At 44.6% G+C, this 22,276-nt stretch overlaps 1 protein-coding gene across 1 annotated transcript in view; it reads right to left on the bottom strand.

The window, feature by feature from the left end:
• LOC124616250 (carbohydrate sulfotransferase 11-like) overlaps positions 1 to 22,276 on the bottom strand; it is a 338,922-nt gene that overhangs the window by 220,044 nt on the left and 96,602 nt on the right. The window contains exon 3 of the mRNA XM_047144554.1: positions 1,796 to 1,879. Within this exon, the coding sequence (XP_047000510.1) occupies positions 1,796 to 1,879 (84 nt within the window). The remainder of the gene's footprint in view (positions 1 to 1,795; positions 1,880 to 22,276) is intronic.

Below are 22,276 nucleotides of genomic sequence, written 5' to 3'. Positions count from 1 at the left end.
ATCCTCTAAATTAAATTACGTGGCGCGAGCCCAGCCAGTGCCCAGGGAAGTGGCGGACAGGATTCTGGCTGCTTTTGGCCACTTCGTCAGCCGCGGCCACATCTTCGAAGTCAAGTACCAAACGTTGACTCTACCGACTGACAACGGTGGATTGAATCTTACAGACGTGTACAATAAAGCACAAGCACTGTACGTCTGTAAAACATATAGACTGTGGAAGCGGTCAGTCAACAGTGTTGCCGTATTTCTGTTAAATGAAATAGCGCCGGCCAGCCAGGACTCACCACATCCCAGATGAACTTTACCACCTAAAACATTTCTTCGTAGAATATAGCTACATTAGACTGGGAATACCCGAGAAAGATGACGTCAGAGTCAAGAAAATATACCAAAACTTAATGAACTTTCAGACCAAGAACATCATGGAACAAAAATACGTCGGTCACTCTTGGCATGATATCTGGAGGAATATACACCACCCGCATTTACCAACAAAAGTGCGGTCATTGTGGTACTATTTTGTAAATAGGAAATTTCCAACGAACTCCAGACTACATTCCATTCATCTGGCTGATTCCCCTTTGTGTACCACTTGCAACCTGATTGACACAGATGAACATCAATTTGCCTGTGGAAATGCAAATAATATATGGTTGTCAATCAGAAAAAAATTTGCAACTATGCAGAGAAAACCGCCGTATTTGATAACTCCAACGTGCCTTTTATATCCGGAAGAACTATACCCCACCTGGAAGGTAAATGCCGTAAACTGGTTGAAGAGACACGCGGTATTTTACCTACTGTCCAGTAAAGAAAGGAGCGAAGGAGATTTCTGGACGTACATCTCCGACCAGCATCACAAGCTATTAAGCATGAATAATTATTATGATACATACGCCAACTTTCTCAGAGGAACGGTCATGTGAACTCCATTTTCGATTATGCGTTTCAGAACATGAAGAAACGAGACACAATTTGATCTCTGAAAAACAAATACGATCAAGTGACGAACATCACTATCTGGTTTAGACTTGATTTTTTCTAAAATGTCAAGGAACCTGTAATTAATTTTTGTTTGTTTTATTACTTTTAAATGTCAGTTGAAAATTTTGTACTACTGTGGAATGTTATGACCAATTAAGTTAAAAAAAAGTGGCTAGCATACTGGACTCACATTCGGGAGGACGACGGTTCAATCCCGCGTCCGGCCATCCTGATTTAGTTTTTCCGTGAATTCCCTAAATTCCTCCAGGCAAATGCCGGAATGGTTCCTTTGAAAGGGCACGGCTGACTTCCTTCCCCGTCGTTCCCTAATCTCGTTCCCTAATCCGATGAGACCGATGACCTCTCAATTAGCCATCATCAAAAAAATGTTACTCTTTTCTTTTCATTGCCACCCACGCCTGTTGCCCACAAGACTGGCATTCGGATGAAGTTTTCTGGGAGGGTACCAATGTAAACCTTGTCACTGCAACAAATGCAGACCTCTTCTGAGGGTATTTCTGTCTCTCAGCCGCCGCTTGACAACTACGTAATCTATCCCGGCTTTGCGCGTAATCCACTGGGCGTCCTGTACACACAAAAATGACGACTCACCTTGCGTCTTTGCAGCATATCGCGATATACCGTGATACTGAAATTGCACATAAATACAACCACTCTGTTTTGAAGGCTTCATCATGTGACGATAAGTCAGTGAATCCAATGTGCTGCTGTCGTAGGTACAGCAGAAGGATAGATAAGATTAGCACTCAGGTATTAACACACCATTTCCTAAATTTATTTTATCTCTTACCTCTAACGCATCGTCACTGTGCGCTGACTTTTTAATTCGCGATGTAACAGCTGCGGAAACGCTTGGGCCCACCAGTACAGACATCTGTAAAAAATATTTTTCTGTAAAACGTGCTCCACTGCTGTAATATATTTGAAGAAATTCATGTTACCATCATAAGCTGGTTTTAGTGAATAATGCCTTATAGACGACTATTGTCGGTAGGAAGTACAATTCTCAAGCCAACGTAAAATATATTATAAGAAAAGCGTCTTGGTAGAATAGCTAAACTCGTAAAACCCCATAACCATTTAAAATCTTTCTCGGTCATCAAAATTTACATCAGAACCTTCTTTACTGCTGCCATATGTTCCACACGTAACCTAACAACTCAAGTTAATCACAGCTGTTCGACGTAAATCAACAGATGTAACATTTGCAACGGCGGCCTCTGCTGTCAAGCCATTTGGAGCAGAATGTGATTTGTGTACTCATTAAACTGCCCAATATATGATGTTAGGAAGAACTCCGCTAACAACTGGTTTATTAAAACACAACCTGTTACGCATCCTAAAGCGACATCATCAGGTGCAACAACGTTGAAAGATCATAGGCATACCCATTGCTCACAATGTATCTATGATCTTTCAACGTTTTTGCACCCGATGACGCAACTTTAGGCCGCGAAACCGGTGGTGTTTTAACTAACAAGAATTTTACCATCTGTTAGCGGAGTTCTTCCTAACAGCATGCCTTTTCAACATCTGTGGTTGCGCGGAACATAAAATAGTTTCTCCAAGGTATAGACAAATTTGCACTGGCAGATGAGATTTTTGTAGATTTACGATTATGTACAACATACTCCTTTGTACGTGATTTAAGTGTGTTTCATGTAACGATCTCATCAAAAACTGGAGCTGTATTTTCACACCGAATACAAGCTGTGTATGAAAAGACCTCTGCATGCGCAGATGGAAGCTTTTCTTGTAGAGAGAACGTGACTGTTGTAGAGTCAGTGGCTGACTGCGCTGAATTACTTGAAGGAAAGACTACTGAAACAAGTGAAAAGGTTACAATATTCCTTTTGCATTGCTGAGCAAGCGTTGTTGGAAGTTATGGCGAGATAAATGTACGCACCGATCTTGAATCATATGGAAAGGCCGATTCCCAAGTTGAAGACTCAAAACCGAGAAATCCGCTACCATGTAGCTATATGAAAATGTATTAATTTCAACATATAGAAACACTTTATGTAATTACTATGATGATTATGAACTTCGTAAAAAGATAAGCAATGATAAACAGTTATTTGTACTTTATTTTTATAATATATGTTTCAGAGATGATTCTGCATGAATGGATCGATATACAATAGTTTCTTGCTACATGTTGTTACAGGTAAATTTTTGTTTCAGTTCGGTACGAGTTTGGAGTATGAGTTGGGAGGGCGAGTATAGAGTACAAGTTACGTGTGTGTTGTATTAGCATGGCGGTTGATGTTAATTCGTATTGTGAAGCGATATGACTAAAAGTATATCTATTCAACAACAGAAAATCTACCAGCGTTCATATTATTTAAGAAAATGAAGCCGAGTATCCTCTAGATAACAATAAAAAGTTTCATTTCAGGATGGACTATGAGCCTACAACTTTCAACAACGAAGGCAATGACAGATGAGTACTATAAAAATCGTTTATTTAAATTCTACTGTCGCTGTCTCTCACGATCGCAGTGTGGGAAGCGCTGTGAAAATGGGACCAGCAGCCGAAATTTCATTTTACTTCAAAATTAATAAATCGAATTTGAATTATAAGAGCGTGATGACGGTCAGAGAGTCCAAGTAAGAAAATCAGTCCCACATTCAGGAAATAAGCGTAGGATGCAGGTCCGTGAATACTGATGAGAGTGAGACTAACATCGCCTACTCTTCACGAATGGCACTCGGGAAACACGGAAATTAGCGTCTCCACCCGACGGTCGGACCACCGTCGACAGTGCCAGTGCCCGCGTGTCGTGAGAGGTCTGCAATTTAGCTCAGGAAATTGGTGCGAGTTCTGGTGATCAGGAGCTGTTTGCCGGCAACTCTGCTTTCTTTGCTGGTGATGAAAATGTCTATCTCTACCAGGATTCGAGCCGGCTATCTCAGAATCGAGCTCCACTGCGCAGGCGCCTGACAGCGATCTCGGCAACGGAGCGGGTGATATTGCAAAGTAAAGCGCACAATGTACCGGACTAAATGGGATTAACGATGTGAACTTGGGGTGAAGTCAATGTTTGCTTAGACGAGTACAACGGGACTAAAAGCCACGCCCACTAGCTAATAACCACGCCCAGTTTGGGTGTGGCCTTGTGCAGCTGGCGCATCCGGACCACACCAGGCGCGTTCTGTCAACTCTTGTACAGTGCACCATTAACACAGCAGGCTGTCTTGGCGGACAGTACTACATCAAAACGTACTGGAAAACAATTTCGCGATAGCAGAGCCTACACTGCCCGGGCGCTGTTCAGATCGAAAGCGTCCACAATTTCAGTCTCAGCTCAAAACCACTGAAGTCTCTGAAGCGCTGCTTGAGCTTTGCGCTTGACATATAGCGCGTTTCTATTCCTGAACTAACTTATTAGTTGTTGCTGGGTGGGGGAAATCAGTGTAAGTTTAGGACAGTGTAAGTTTAGGACTTATCTCCGTTGGCAGCATATACATCCATATCACAAGTGTAAGAACATAAGATACGCCCATCGATGCGTTACCTGTATCTATATCAATACTTCGCACAACTCACATTCATTACTTGACGGAGGATACGTGTTGCTAATATTGATGCTCCTCTGTTGTTCCAATAGCTTGACGGTTACAGCACCAATTTTTCAATCATGGTTCATAGCCCTCCAAAATTCTTTCAGCGTTTTCGGAATGGGAACATATGATACATCACAAAACCGTTGTGCATTTCTTGGACGCTGTCACGGAATCGTTCGGAAAATGCGTAGCAAAATGTCCTCCATTCGGCTGTGGTTTTCAGCCCAAACACCAGTAGAACGACTTGTACTTGTCACCTCTTTCACACAAGAGGTTATAGCCTACTTTCTTCGAATTTTTCCAGCGGAAGTTGTCTGTCTATCGGCCACACTGTGAATGGACTTTGCACCATTGACCTATTCAAAGTAATGGCTTCGTTTTGCAGTCATCTGTGCTGAGTTACAGAACTATTCACGTGATCAAACAAATACATTTACAAGTGACCACTGATCCTGTTTCAGCCATCTCTAATGTCGTCTCTGTGTAAAATCGTCGTGATAGTTGAAGGTTTTCAGAGACACGTTCTCCTTTCTGATCGATGGATAGATATCTACGATACAATTTTGTTTCTTCTTTACCGTGCTTCCTGAGGCCCGCACAACAAGTTGTTTGTGGTGCACTGGTATACACTGCCTCAAAAACTGAAAGACCCTCAAAGGCGAGTTCTTTTTTTTTTACTAACAAGTAATGTGACAGGTGATTCACCGCTGTAGGATTATATGACGACAAATTCAGATCAAATGAGACACACACGTCACAGTAAAGGGTGTCCAGAAACCGCATCAGTGCACAGTGCACCCCTCTCTGGCGGCAACGCAGGCGTGTATCCCAGCATGCAAACGATCATAAAGGTGCCGAATGGCATCCTCAGATTTCCCCAAGTATCTTGCACCCTTTTTTAGCAATTCTGCAATGGTTGTTGCAGCCCCTGGACAACGATTTAATTCCTGCTTCATCATGTCACACATGTGTTCGATTGGCGAGAGATCTGGTGATCTTGGTGACCAGGGCAGTTGTTGTACAATATGAAGAGTATGCTGCGTGGCAGCAGCTGTATGAGGACGCGTAATGTCCTACTGAAATAGCACATCACCTCCTGGCGAAGCAGTGGCAATAGCACGGAGATAACAGCCTGTGCAATATAGCGGACATTGGTTAGTTTGTTCTGCAGAAACAAGGAAAATGACCGCAAGTTGTAACTGATGACCCCTCACGCCATGAAGCTCCCCAGTAAAAAATGGTTCAAATGGCTCTAAGCACTATGAGACTTCACATCTGAGGTCATCAGTCTAGGGGACTTAGAATCACTTAAATCCAACCTAAAGACACCACACACATCTATGCCCGCGGCAGGATTCGAACCTGCGACCGTAGCAGCAATGCGGTTCCGGACTGAAGCGCCTAGTACCGGTCGGTCACAGCAGCCGGCTTTTCCAGCAAACTCTTTGAAGAAACCAGAGTAGCCACACTTGACAGTATAGTGGCGTCAATGGTAGCCTGGCCAGAGGCACAAACGATCTTAACCCTGCTGCAAGCAGACGGTTCCCAATGGTCTTTGGCTACACAGCTCGTGCAGCATGTGCCTGGGTGATGTTCGGTCGGCCACCGCTGCTCGCACAGTGCGTCGATCTTGACGACCGTCTGCACTACGCGGGCATCCAGACCCTGGGATACAGGTGTGAGAATGTTCCACAGACCACTGTTGAAAGCATCAACACACCACCATACACTGTACGCAACATGTGCAACAATCCGTCGATACGTCCCTCCAGGTTCTCGCAGGGCCAAAATGCGACCCCTTTCGAATGGCTAAACCTGTTCACACGGAGTATGTACTCGTCGGTGCGGCACGGTTGTACCCTAGAATGAATGCTGAAAACACTAATTATTGACTGAGGGGTCAAAACAGAAGTGCCCTGTGAGCGCCATCTGATCGCCGATGACCGTGACAAATGTATCACTAACAATACAACACCTCAGTATGTACATATTCTACCCTGCTGCTTCTCAACCCAGCCCTTAAAGATGTCGCTTTTTTTCTGGCAATGTACATCCTTGAGTAACTGAGTTAGAGACACCACCCCAGTAGCGTGTACCTCTTCCTTTCGACCTAATGCGGCGTCACGTCGTTGAATCGACCAAGAGGATCCAAATCACTGGAGAGCTCTGAGTTTTGGTCGCTCAACTGACTGCCACAACCACTGGGGGATGGTCAGAGGACTATTTGTCTGTACGGTGTTTCTTAAACCTCTGACTGCATTCGGGAGCGTTGAGATGGTTCTCTATCTTAAAGAAGGTAAGGATCGCCCGTCGGGTGCTACAGGCAAAGATACAGATCCACGTGACCAGACAATGGGGATCTGTACCGTGCGCTAGTGACGGACGATGTCAGAAATAACAAAGTGTAACTTTCGTTTTTTGTAAACAACCCTCAAAAAATGGTTCAGATGGTTCTGAGCACTATGGGACTTAACTTCTGAGGTCATCAGTCCCCTAGAAATTAGAACTACTTAAACCTAACTAACCTAAGGACTCCACACACATTCATGCCCGAGGCAGGATTCGAACCTGCAACCTTAGCGGTCGCGCGGTTCCAGACTGAAGCGCCTAGAACCGCTCGGCCACTCCGGCCGGCTAAACAACCCTCAAAATGATGTCATGTTGGTAGGCGGGATTCACCTCCGCGCTTGGATCTCATGGTCCTTATACCATACCATTTGCATGCGTGAGCCTGTTCCATAATTCATCAGTCAAGGTATCTGTTTCCATGATTCGAACATCCAGTGGCAGTGTTACAGTAATATCTACAGCCTGTGACGTCCGGTTATCAGAGGTATACTTGTGAGGCTGTGGCATAGCGAGATGGCCCTGGATGCTATAGCTGGTCGGCGACGAGCTTTTAACTGGCGAGTGACTGTCTGTGCTGTGATCGATCCATCTGCATGCACCAACTCCTCTCCCCATCATGTTTTCTGTCATGCAGATGGCTCCGGTGTCGACGATCTGTTCGGGATTGAAGTACTCAGGGTACACGGTGGCACATGATAATCTCAGTGCCTCCTAGACTTCGTTCGGAAATGCTCTGTCCAAATCTTACAGCAACCACGATCTGCTCGCGATCAAGTGTGTTGATGTCAAGCATCTTGCCTACCCATCTACTTAGTTGTAGCGCCGATGGCCAGTACCAGATCTTTCGACATCCCCGCCACGTGACGCAGCGAACGTCCCCCATTAACAATGGCGACAGCAGAGATATTTCTGGACCACAGTAAAAAATGGTTCAAATGGCTCTGAGCACTATGGGACTCAACTGCTGAGGTCATAAGTCCCCTAGAACTACTTAAACCTAACTAACCTAAGGACATCACACAGATCCATGCCCGAAGCAGGATTCGAACCTGCGACCGTAGCGGTTGACTTGGCGGAGGGGACCAAACAGCGAGGCCATCGGTCCCATCGAATTAGGGAAGGATGCGGAAGGAAGTCGGCCTTGCCCTTTCAAAGGAACCATCCCGGCATTTGTCTGAAGCGATTTAGGGAAATCACGGAAAACCTCAATCAGGATGGCCGGACTCGGGTTTGAACCGTGGTCCTTCCGAATGCTACTCCAGTGTGCTAACCACTGCGCCACTTCGCTCGATCCATTTCATAGGCGTAACTACGGGGTGTGTATAATGTAAATTGGAGTTAGAACACTTTACGCCACAGATACAGTTTTACAGTGGAAAGATTTAGGCCTATTTGTTACTGAAAAACGCTCAGCCGACTACATCGAAACTGCTATCCTAGCCACACCTCTGGAAATAACATGTGCTACATAATTTTATAAGACGACAGCACGGTGGCACGAACATCAACGGCTACACTTACATGATTACTCTACAATTCACAATTAAGTGCTTGGCACAGGGATCGTCGAACTACGTTTAAGCTATTTCTCTACCGTTCCACTCTAGAACAGGGCGCGGGAAAGTCACTTACATCTTGCCGTGCGAGCTCTTATTTTATTATGATGATGATTTCTCCCTACTTAGGTGGGCGCCAACAAAAGATTTTCGCAATCGGAGGAGAAAGTTGGTGATTGGAAATTCATGAAATGATCCTGCCGCAACGTAAAATGCTTTTGATTTAATGAGTGCCACCCCCGATTGACGTACCATGTCCGCGGTGCTCTCTCCCAGACTTCGCTATAACATAAAACGATCTGCCCTTCTATGAACGTTTTCGAAGTCTTCCGACGATTCGATGCGGATCCCACACGGCACAGCAATAATCCAAAAGAGTGCGGACAAGCGTGGTGTAGGCAGTCTCTTTATGGTTCAAATGGCTCTGAGCACTATGGGACTTAACATCTATGGTCATCAGTCCCCTAGAACTTAGAACTACTTAAACCTAACTAACCTAAGGACAGCACACAACACCCAGCCATCACGAGGCAGAGAAAATCCCTGACCCCGCCGGGAATCGAACCCGGGAACCCGGGCGTGGGAAGCGAGAACGCTACCGCACGACCACGAGATGCGGGCGCAGTCTCTTTAGTAGACCTGCATTTTCTAATTATTCTGCCAATAAATCCCAGTCTTTGAGTTCCTTCCCCACAACATTATCTACGTGGTCGTTTCAATTTAAGTTCAAAAATGGCTCTGAGCACTATGGGACTTAACATCTGAGGTCATCAGTCCCCTAGAACTTAGAACTACTTAAACCTAACTAACCTAAGGACATCATACACATCCATGCCCGAGGCAGGATTCGAACCTGCGACCGTAGCGGTCGCGCGGTTCCAGACTGAAGCGCCTAGAACCGCCCGGCCACTCCGGCCGGCTGACTTCATACTTTTCATTATTTAGAGTCAACTGACACTTTCCGCACCATACAGATACCCTGTCCAAATCATTTTGCAATTCGTTTTTATCATCAGATGACTTTACAAGACGGCAAATGATAGCATCGTCTGTAAACAATCTGATAGAGATAATCAGATTGCCTCCTACGTTGTTTATGTATATAAGAAACAGCAAAGGGCCTTTAACACTTGTTTGGGAAACGACAGATATTACTTCTGTTACGCTCGATGACTTTCCATTAATTACTACGAACTCTGACCATTCTGTCAGGAACTCACGGATCCAGTAGCACAACTGAGGCGATACTCCATAGGTATACAGTATCTTTAGCAGAGTGTTGGCCAGTGTCTAAACAGGGGAACACGCTCTAAATTTCGAAACGACAGTAAGTTCTGCTCTGCACCTGTTTTGAGCTGCAGTGCAGCCTTCAGCGGCGGTGTGTTTTTTTCCGCGTTAACTTGCCCCGACAGTCAGTTGGGAAAACCGCGACGTGCTCGTCGTGCCAAGGTTCTCGGCAATAAAAGCAGGACAAAGCGGCTGCGCTCTGCGTCACATGTGATCGTGTGCAACATGTGTGCTTGTTTCCCGTCCTTGTGCTGCCTCTCCGGGACGCGCTCTGCCGACGTTTCGCGGGCGCGCCTCTTCAGCAGACGACCGCGTGTTACAAGTAACCGAGGAATAGCCGTGTGGCTGCTCGGACGGGAGTAGTTACCACGAACGCGAAAAACATCTTGTTCAAGCAAGACTAATTACTTGCCTATGTGCTAACACTCTCTCTCTCTTTGCGACAGGTCATTAGTCACTTTCCGACGAAGCGTTTTACGCTTTACTGCGCAGAATATTTTAAAATGGTAATTTACATACAGTTTCGAAGAGCCGATTTATATGTAAAATAAAACTTTGTCAGCATAACACTTTTAGAAGCAATTTTACACGATATTTTTTACTGAAGTAGTAAACTTCAGACGTCTAGAAAAGAAATGACTGCGTCCGTCGCCGGCCGGTCTGGCCGTGCGGTTCTAGGCGCTTCAGTCTGGAACCGCATGACCGCTACGGTCGCAGGTTCGAATCCTGCCTCGGGCACGGATGTGTGTGATGTCCTTAGGTTAGTTAGGTTTAAGTAGTTCTAAGTTCTAGGGGACTGATGACCACAGATGTTAAGTCCCATAGTGCTCACAGCCATTTTTCTCCAAAATTACATGTACATCTTCAAGACTACTGTGCAACTCACACTTAAGTGCCTGCCAGAAGGTTCACCCAACTGCCTTCAGACTGTTTCTCCATATTTCTATTACCGAACAGCTCGAGGAAAAAATAACGAACACTAAAAACTTTCAGTGAGAGCTCTGATTTCTCTTATTTTATTACAATGATCATTTCTCCGCATGCAGTAGGGCGTCAACAAAATATTTTCGCATTGGGAGGAGGAAGTTAGTTTGAAATTTCGTGAAAAGATGTCGCCGCAGCGAAAAACACCATCGTTTTGACCATTGCCAACCCAATTCACGATCATGTTCATGATATTCTCTCCCCTATTTTGCGATAATACAAAACGAGCTGCCGTCTTTGGACTTCATCTATGTCCTCCGTCAGCCCTACCTGCTGAGGATCCCATACCGCGCACCATAACTCAAGCGTAAATAGGCGGTCTCATTAGTAGATTTGTTGCACCTGCTAAACATTCTGTCGGAAGATTTTAAATTTGTGGGTAATTTACTGTGTAGCCGAAATTTAATGCATCTTATTAAGCCACATGCAGAACGCTACACTTTTTATCAATTAGGGCAACTACCACTTTTCGCACCATACAGATATCTAAATAATTCTGCAATTCGCTTTGATCTTCTGATGATTTTATGACGGTAAACGACAGAATCAGCTGCAAACAATCTAAGAGAGCCGATCAGATATCTTATAAATCGTTTATATTGAGCTTGCCGCGCTGGTCTCGCGGTTCTAGACGCTCAGTCCGGAACCGCGCGACTGCTACGGTCGCAGGTTCGAATCCTGCCTCGGGCATGGATGTGTGTGATGTCCTTAGGTTAGTTAGGTTTAAGTAGTTCTAAGTTCTAGGGAACTGATGACCTCAGATGTTAAGTCCCATAGTGCTCAGAGCCATTTGAACCGTTTGTTTATATTGATTAAGAAGAGCAGCGATGCTGTCGCTCTTCCTTGGGTACCATAGGTATCACTTCTGCTTCATTAGATAAGTTCTCGTCAATTACTACGAATTGTGACGTTTCTGATAAGAAATTACTAATCCAGTCACAGAACTGAGACGATGCACCACAGAAATATTTTCTGAGTCCGTGCTGGTTAGATCATTTTCTTCGAGGTATTTCAAGATGTTAGAACACTTGATATGTTCGAATCTCCTACTTGTCGCTGAAGGAAGGCAACTATTATGATGAAAACTAACTTGAAAAGAGCTAGAAAGATTTTAGAATATTTTCCTGCGACTTTCTGTGATGAGTCTTTATACTGTTAGTAGCGAGCATTGACTCACGTAACCCCTGAACGCTTAAATCAAGGTCGTCACAAAAAAAAGGTTCTAACTTCTGCTACAATTGGTTTCAACCTCACTAGTATCGTGAACTTCAACGCTTTTCTGTAAGTACGTCAACTAGCTGATTATCTGGCTTCCCCTACAACATTTTCTTTTGACTCATCGGTCTTTTGACTGGTTTGATGCGGCTCGCCACGAAACCCTCTCCGGTGCCAACCTTTTCATCTCAGGGTAGCACCTGCAATCTAAATCCTCTTATTTTTTATTACGTTATCTGAGCAATAGTGGGTAGTTTAAGTGCAGTACGTGCTATGGTAATTGGTACAGAGGAATGAAGTTGTCTGAAGCTTTCATCATGTCTCATGAAAACGGGGTTAGGGATATCCTTCTATTGATGGACCATAATCCAATAAGGACCTGCTGTAGATTAAAGTGCTGATGCACCTTAATTTATTATTTCCTTCTTTCTATTTCGTTTCTACTCGATTTCAGAATTTTTTTGACATTTGATAAGGAGACAGACTGTTAATACCTCAAAATATTCTGTCTCTAAAGAGAATATACGCAAAACTGTGTGTACTACAGCATGCACGTTTAGGAAACGTGTGGGGACCCACATCAAAAACATCGACTCTCCATTGCTTTCAGTCTCTACCAACTGCCTCTCGACACTGATCGTCAACCATACTTCTCATTATAAGCCCTTTTATTATACTGGGTGTCCCAAAAAACACTGACAAACGTTAGGGACAGATTTATTACACAAGAGCAAGAAAAAAGTGTGCAGTAAACAAGGACTCTAAAGCGCACACATTGTGATATATGAGCACTTGTTCATCTTCGATACTATGAAATACATCTCTTCTACTGCAAGCTCTTTGCTTTTCGTATTTTGGGAAGAGGTAGTACGATCTGAAAGAAGAAAAAAAGTCTAGTAAACATGGGCTCCAAATGCATACCTTACTTGTTCAGTAGACAGGTTGTGTATTACACTAGCATAGATGAAAGAATGCACATAGCTTTTAAAGTATTTATTTTAGACCCAATGGTTACCAGACTGTTTTACTTATTTTTGTGTAAGGTTCCTGCCTCTAAAGTTTGTCGGTGTTTCTTTCTTTATTTTTTTTAGTACCCTGTATATAGAAGGTCAAAATAAATGAAACAGACAAACAGCAGGGACGGATTGTTGACTGTAAATGGAGGGGAAAAGGCACTATGAACATAGTCTGGAATTGGACGATGTGCGTGCAACGACTACAAAAACGCACCGGAACACAGTACAGAGCTGCATCGCATCCAGGTCACAACATATGTTCGTAGTGGTCTCCATGGGATTGTAGGTGATAGGGATAGTAGCTGTTGTCATGCAGGATACACATAATCGCTCTTTGGCTACACCATGTTGACGGGTCCCTTGCTTGGAGCCTGTACTGGGGTCCGTCTCAATATCATACAGAACCCGGTCCTTCAGATCTGGTGTACGCACAGTCCGCCATTTCCCTGCACGTTCACCTGTCTGAAAGGTCCCACGATCACACATACGCCCAAAAACGGTTTGAAGTGTGATGTCGTTGGTGTCTGTAAGGGTACTTGTTTTGGTATAGCCGTGCTGCCTCTCGACTTTTTCCATTTGGTTGGCCGTCCGCAACACCGTATCGGCTTGCTCCCGACATGAATACCACCGGATCATTCTGCCACTTAACCCTGTGGTGCATGAATTTCACTGCAGTGAACAACTTTTAATGGTCAATTCTCTGATGTTTTCAATCAGTCATGAGGCTGAAAATGCGTACAGGACACAACACCAGTAGGGAGTGCCCACTGCTGTGAACTGTGTGCATTTTCAGCCTCAGGACTGATTGAAAATGCCAAACAAACGACCATTAACAACTGTCCACTGTAGTGGACACTATGCGCCACAGGGTTAAAGAACCTGCGTCAGTCACACAGCCCGCAACACACAAGGAACGCACAGCACATGGTTAGAAAAACTGCCATTCGTCAGCGCCATTTTCCGTGGCAACGAAGCAATTCCGGACACAAGCTCTTAGGACCTTTTTTCTTCCGTTTCCAGTAAGGAAGCTGCCCCTGCACTTTGTCGGTTTTATTAATGTTCACACTGTACACTATACATGATACACGCATCTTTCTTTTTTGTGTGGGAATGTGTAAAGCTAATTTTAATTATCAGACCGCATGGTTTCATTATTCCAGTCTGCCAGATACACATAAATGCTTTCCAGGGAATAGCTCTTAAAAACTATTGTAAATATGTAAATATAAGAATTTGGAGTTTTACCTGGGTTAACAGTTGAGTGTGGGAGGTTAGCCAACGAGGCACTTACGCTTAGCGGAGGGCTGTTGCGTGTTGACACGCTGAACTAAGCTATTCTGGTTTCAGAGTCTCACAGACTGCTCACTCCGATAACTTCGTCGAAGAACCCACCAATAGTGACAAAAGTAGTTGAGGCAGGCGTTGAGAATTTTCAACCGTTCACGATTATCGCTTTCGTGCACTTTTTATACGAAAATATTAGCTACGTTAAAAAACTGACTCCAGACTATCGATAAGTGAACATCTCTCTGAGCAGAATGGAAGTAAGCTTCTCCAGCGGACATTTTTATGGAAGGTCTTCATCTTTTCCCAGATTTATCCTTACTGAGCGCCGGCGCAGAGCCGTAGCGAGTCTTTTAATTACGGCCGACTGCTGTGACGTGAACCGGGCGTGAGTGGGTGGGCCGCCGGACGCTGTAATTGTGCTGCCCCAGTCACAAGGGCGGGGGAAAAAAGGAGAGGAAGCGGGTAATGGCCTAACAGAATTGGTCGTAGCAGGACACGTCTTTGGCGCCCTGTTAATCCGGCTGTTGGTTGACGGCTTTTTTTACTTTTCTGCGCCACAGCTTAATATTTCGGCGCGTTTCGAAAATTCCAATTTGATAAATTCCAATTTGACGAAACCTTAAATTTCTCAGGTTACCTTCCATTAGGAACACGGGTGCACTCAGCAACTGTGATCAGGTTTATAAAGTACAGAGCGCAGCAATCAGCAGTGGATTTTTGCAGGTTTTATTTGACAAATCCAGATTTCAGCTAGTGCCTAGCCATTATCAGTGCACTGTTTTCTAGTCTCAATGCATGTCAGTTCCCTGTTGTTCGGGAGTCAGTCACAGTTCTTTTAATACTACTGTATAATGAAAGCAGACCTAACTTCATTATACAGTAGTATTAAAACAACTGAGACTGACGCCCGAATAACAGGGAACTGACTTGCATTGAGACTAGAAAATCGTGCATTGATAATGGCGAGGCACTACCCGAAATCTGGATTTGCCAAATAAAACCTGCAAAAAACGACGACTGATTACTGCGCTCTATAATTTACAAACATTAAATTCCCATTTAAAATTACTGCCGAAACTTTCCTCGATCGAACTAGAGGAATCGTTACCCACTTTGAACATACCATGGTGGGAATGGGAAGTGTTACAGAATAGGGCCCCAGTCGTCGAGGTGTTCATCATTTGACGGGAACTAAATGATTAAACTTTAATTCTACTGGGAACATATCGCCATTTTCAGCATCAGTACGAGATTGTCCCTGACAGGCACGAACACACTGTTGTATTCGTTGTGGTATAGACCAAATAATCTCCGAATGTCATCTTCAGGTATTTTTGCCACGCCTACAATACATTTATCAGTTCACGTAGATCGATGACGGAGGCTGGTATGAAAATATGCGTCTTCCCATCGCATCGCAGACGTGATCTATGGGCGACAAATCAGGGTAGCAGGCAGGCCATTGATGGATCCACACATACATCAGATTCTTTACGGTGTGAACTACTGTGGTATCTCTTGCATTATCCTCCTGGAATTTGCCATCTGGTATCGCGATGGTGAGGAGAACGACGGTCTTGCCACATACTGGCGAGCATTCAGGGTCTCTCGGCAATTAGCAGATAAGCCATGTGTCAAACCCAGTGGTATCCGCAACATGATTTATGGGCAGGGGTCCGAAGAATCGCTGATTCCTGCGTCCTTTCGCCGTGTCGTCGACGGACTCGTTGGCGACCGTCTGGCCGCCACAGACAGAAGCGAAACTCATCGCTGAGCAGAACTCCATTTCCCAGTTGTCTCTGACTCTTTACCATGCAACTCTGTGCTGCGTGTGGTGTAATATTGGAGGTAGCCGACGCATAGAAACTTGAGATATCAACCCAGCTTCCTGTAATCTGTTCCTGACGGTTCGTGGTAACATACTGCCTGTGATCTCAGCCCTGATTTCAGCTGTTGTCATCCACTTGTTTGACACGATCTTCACAGGGTGCAGTCCTTCTGGAAGGCATCATGCCACGGTGTTGTGGTGCGTCCATCTCGCCACCACTCGTTCCGCTGTCGTTGCGCTGTCGGGGCAATCTGTCAGTATGACGGCCCATGTTCCTCATGCCAATGATTCGACCTTTCTCAGAATCCTAGAGATGGCGACAAGCTGCACGTGCAACTCCCGTGAGCCTGCTGGGCTGCGATCTCCACCTGAAAAGTTCCAATAGCTGAAGACACAACCAATGGCAGTCATGTACTCACACTATTCTTCATCTGTAGGAACGATTTTTTCATTTATGAAAAGGCTCGAACAAGGAAGAAATTTTAGTCAACGTATTTCACAGCCACAGAAATAATGAATTATCAGCGTGGCACCGTCTGGCCAGCTTGTTCACAGTGTTACTGTCCATTCCGGTCAGTATGTTAAATAAATATTGTGTCTTCGGGATTAAAAGCGGTTTCTGTCTTAGAAATTGGTATTCATTCGATAGCGGGATGAAGATCATCTAACGCAATGGATAAAGAGAGCCCATATTTTGTCAGAATCGTTTCATCAGAATATTCAGTAGGTCATTTCCAGTTCGTAGTTCTTCAGTATTTTGCCACTGTTTTCCTGTGCATATTTATACATTTATGCGACGAATCTCAAGTGGACAATGACGAAAAAGGGAAAAAAGAACAATCGCCGAAAGAAGGCTTTAGAGCCGTAGAGTGCAATTTTAAGCTACACTAAGCTTCAAGAAGCTGTTATAACGAAGTGGTCGAAATACTCCAATTCCAACAAGCTTTAAAACGTGCCCGTGGTGGGTTTCATCTATGAGATAGCACATTGGATACAACAAGACCATTTTCACAGATACAGTCGCCCATCGATGTGAGACAGGTCTTACTCAGGAATGGCGCGGCGTGGCGTGGCTCGGACGCCTGGCGGCGGTGAGCCAGGGACTTGGCGCGGACTGGACGTGACAGATTCACGCGGAAGTGGCGCGGGACGGTCGTGCTACGAATGGAGCAGAGTATGTCTCGAAAATGTTGAGCAGCGAAGAAGATATTGGGCACATCCATTATGGTTGAAAAACAGGAAAGACATATGGCACATACGAGGTAATGATTGAAGTAAACATATATCCCGAACGTTTCCATCTGTTTTGCAGAATGTCTCAAAGTGTTTCTACATTGCGTTAGACAAAGTGAAGGACAGCTTTAAGAGAAAAACAACGATACTGTAATGTTCTGTACTACATACTGCTGGCGTAAGGTTGCTTGGGAGTGGAAGGATCGGGCCGAATAACGGCTGAACATCATTCGTATGCAGATTTTTATGAACACCTGCCATCAAAATAATTTCATTAATTAGGCAAACAGCACTTGACACATTAAGACAAAACTGTTAATTTAAATAAAATTACTTAAAAGCATTTACTGATAATCGATCAACAATTTATCAAATATTTCAGTGAGATCAAACAACAAAGGTTATAGTGTTAATTCAAATGCTCGCTCTCAACTCTAAAAAAGTCATTCAGGGGAGCCTGAAGAATGAAATTTTAAATTTACAACAAATGTTATTCTCTTTCTAAAAGTATGCAAATCTTGTGTGCCACTGGTTATTATTGTTGAAATACTTAAAGCAAATTTGAATAAGAGAAGCAAGACAATATTTTAGTAATTGAAGTTACATAACAATCTCTTCAAAGGTTCTGGGAAAACAGTCTTCAAATAGGTAGTCCAGACATTTCTTGGATGTTTGTTACTAAAATACAACAAATAATTGAAGTTCACCTAAAAAGGGGTTCATTAGAAGGGAACAAAACAATTAAAGCCCCCTGATATGAGACCATCACACGTCGGCCAATGTCGTCCTGACGAACGGATCCGAAATTACTTGGGGCAAGCCTGATACGCTGCGCTTTCCTAACCGACCAGTGAGAACACGTCCCAGGGCACAAACATAGAATGAGAGCCTGGTGAACTGAGAAGTAATTTTTAAGTAAAACGAGTAGAAACATAAGTCACCACATTACACTCTGGAATTGAGAACAACGTGAAAAGAGTCTTTTCACAGTCTGGCGTTACATTATTTAATAAGTTATTTGTAAAAAAAGTATTGTATACCAGGAGTAAATCTAATGATTGTCTCTAACTAGAAGTCTGTAAATGTATGTGTATACGAATTAACTAATTGTAAATTGTCTAAACTTTTAAAAATTTTGACGTGTCCTATATCCTTGTAAAAAGAGATCTACGGGTGAATAAAGCTATTACTACCACTGCATACAAAGCCGCTGTGCGATGACAAACGGTAGGAAAACTTGGGGCCGGCAGAAGATGTATGGATGACGACAACTCACCGCTCGTCTCGACACGTGGTCGGCCAAAGGAATAATGTATCCACTCCCTTTTCTCTTGCAGGTCCCTCGCGTTCGAAAGACGCTCAGCCAGACCAACTTGGAAGTCACACGGGCTGCAGAGCAAACAGCCGGCCTGTTGACCCACAGACCTGCGTTGCCCGCACTGCTTCACTCCCTGCCCTTCTCCCCCCCCCCCCCCCCCCCCCCGGAAGACGACCTCAACGGCACTCGCTTCTGAAGTCGTGAACAAATGTTACGAAGTATTTCAGTGAGCTCATATTGAGAAAGGGTAGTAAAAGTACTGCTGCTACTGAAACCATTAATAACACGATTACGTATTTTGAGTTGCAATGACTAATTCTTCCCTCTGTGCTTTGTGTTGTGTGTGACGTTCTTGCAGCTCCTAAACCTTGAATGTGTGCGTGGAGCGGAATGAACTGCCGCTATTTGTATGTAAGTTCGGCGAGAAATGCTGACGCTTCCAGGTCATCGCGGCAGCAGGATTTTCCTTCCTCTGCATAATACACTACTCGCCATTAAAATTGCTACACCAAGAAGAAATGCAGATGATAAACGCGTATTCATTGGACAAATATATTATACCAGAACTGATATGTGATTACATTTTCACGCAATTTGGGTGCATAGATCCTGAGAAATCAGTACCCAGAACAACCACCTATGGCCGTAATAACAGCCTTGATACGCCTGGGCATTGAGTCAAACAGAGCTTGGATGGCGTGTGTAGGTACAGCTGCCCTTGCAGCTTCAACACGATACCACAGTTCATCAAGACCACTGACTGGCGTATTGTGACGAGCCGGTTGCTCGGCCACCATGGACCAGGCGTTTTCAGTTGGTGAGAGATCTGAAGTATGTGCTGGCCAGGGCAGCAGAGGGACATTTTCTGTATCCAGAAAGGCCCGTACAGGACCTGCAACATGCGATCGTGCCTTATCCTGCTGAAATGTAGGGTTTCGCAGGGATCGAATGAAGGGTACAGCCACGGGTCGTAACACATCTGAAATCTAACGTCCACTGTTCACAGTGCCGTCAATGCGAAAAAGAGGTGACAGAGACGCGTAACCAATGGCACCCCATACCATCACGCCGGGTGATACGCCAGTATGGCGATGACGAATACACGCTTCCAATGTGCGTTCACCGCGATGTCGCCAAACACGGATGCTGCCACCATGATGCTGTAAACAGAAACTGGATACATCCGAAAAAATGACGTTTTGCAATTTGTGCACCCAGGTTCGTCGTTGAGTACACCATCGCAGTCGCTCCTGTCTGTGATGCAGCGTCAAGGGGCACCGCAGCCATGGTCAGCGAGCTGATAGTCCATGCTGCTGCAAACGTCGTCGAACTGTTCGTGCAGATGGTTGTTGTCTTGCAGACGTCCCCATCTGTTGACTCAGGAATCGAGACGTGGCTGTACGATCCATTGCATCCATGCGGATAAGATGCCTGTCATCTCGACTGCTAGTGATGCGAGGCCGTTGGGATCCAGCACGGCGTTCCGTATTACCCTCCTGAACCCATCGATTCCATATTCTGCTAACAGTCATTGGATCTCGACCAACGCCAGCAGCAATGTCGCGATACGATAAACCGCAATCGCGATAAGCTACAATCCGACTTTTATCAAAGTCGGAAACGTGATGGTACGCATCCCTCCTCCTTACACGAGGCATCACAACAACGTTTCTCCAGGCAACGCCGGTCAACTGCTGTTTGTATATGAGAAATCGGTTCGCAACTTTCCTTATGTCAGCACGTTGTAGGTGTCGCCACCGGGGCCAACCTTGTGTGAATGCTCTGAAAAGCTAATCATTTACATATCACAGCATCTTCTTCCTGTCGGTTGAATTTCGCGTTTGTAGCACTTCATCTTCGTGGTGTAGCAATTTTAATGGTCAGTAGTGTAGAATGTTCCGTAGTCGGCTTTTCTCCCGTTATAATTTCTGTAAGGAATACGGATGGTATTGTTAAAATTTTCACATGAATTTGTTTCTTCCTGATTTTTAATAATATCACTTCGTATGTCCAGCATATCGTGTCATGCTGATGGGGGACTAATGACCACAGATGTTAAGTCCCATAGTGCTCAGAGCCATTTGAACCATTTGGACCATGCTGATGGTACACTGTTGACAATACAGGGAGTACCCTAGAACAGGTCGAACTAACTTTCTGTAAACTATTTCTCTTATGGGTGACTTACATTTGTCGGCCGCTGTGCCCAAGCAGTTCTAGGCGCTTCAGACTGGAACGGCGCGACTGCTACGGTCGCAGGCTCGAATCCTGCCTCGGGCATGTATGTGTGAGATGTCCTTAGGTTAATTAGGTTTAAGTAGTTCTAAGTTCTAGGGGTCTTATGACCTCAGATGTTAAGTCCCATAGTGCTCAGAGCCATTTGAACCATTTTGACTTACATTTCCTTATTTACACTTCAGGAGTGATATTTTACCACTCAGGAAGAATGCCACTCTCTAGAACAGTCATTGTGGGTCCTATAAACGGTGAGGTACGTCTTCCGATCGATTACTAGAATGACCAGTTGAATTCGAGTCCAGGTGACGCATGGGTTAGAGCATATACCGGTACCTTGTCCACTACTTCATATCTATGAAGCCTGGCATTGGCATCTATAAAAAAATTAATGAATGGTCAATGGCACCAGAGTAAGACGTGCCGAGAGTGAGATGTTTCCGGTACTTTCGACACTATGAAGAAGTGTTGCGGATGACATAGTCGTTCACCGCCCTCCAGTATCACGTCGGCGTCTATCACACATTATTCTTCCTTCTTTCTGTGCCATCGCATTGGGACGTTCCGAGAAAAAAAATATTCGTTTCACGTTTCATGCTTTCCCTATATATTAACGTGTCGGTTCTCTGACTCTGTACGAAATCGTTACTGACCAGAGAAGTGCTACTAACTGGACGCATATGTGGAGTCACGTCCGTAGAGGTCTTCTTTGCGAAGACAACTCAGATCAGCTAGGAGTTGATGGAGTGCGTTCTGTTGCTGTTTACAATGGTCTCTGTATCTGAGTTGTATTCTCCGATCTACTCCGACGATCTGTGAATGTGGGAGAAGGGGTATTGATCCTTTATGACACTAGTTGCCAGTTGGTGACCTCGCCCCAATCTTGTTCGAAAGCGGGCGACCTGTCGTGCAATTAAAAGACTGCCACTACTACAATTACATCTTGCTCTCTGACGCTGAGACTGTCGGATTTTGTCCTACTTTCTGGATTTCCGTTGAAACACGTTGCCGAGAAATTGCATCACGTTTAATCATATAGAATAACAACAGAATACCAATACTTGCTTCAGCCCTAATACTGGAGCACTGCATACTTATGAACTGCTTGACAAGGCGAGTGAAATGACCTCGCACTCCTTTCTTTAGTAATGCTAGAAGATTGTACTGTAGGCCGTTCCCGGTGCAATATTCTCCTTAAATGTCTCATAATATCTTAATGCTTAAATAAACACCACTGAATTATCTTTCTCTTACCTCTAGATTCAAACTGTGACAGTATAATGCAGCAATATCTCTCTCCCTGAATGTAATTCATTGCTGTCGTGGTCTTCAGTCCAGAGACTGATTTGATGCAGCTCTGCATGCAGCTCTATCCTGTGCAAGCTTCTTCATCTCC

The sequence above is a fragment of the Schistocerca americana genome, chromosome 5, assembly GCF_021461395.2.
Source record: "Schistocerca americana isolate TAMUIC-IGC-003095 chromosome 5, iqSchAmer2.1, whole genome shotgun sequence".
Lineage (NCBI taxonomy): Eukaryota > Metazoa > Arthropoda > Insecta > Orthoptera > Acrididae > Schistocerca > Schistocerca americana.
The sequence above is the reverse complement of the archived record's forward strand: the minus strand, read 5'-3'. Positions and strand labels throughout refer to the sequence as shown.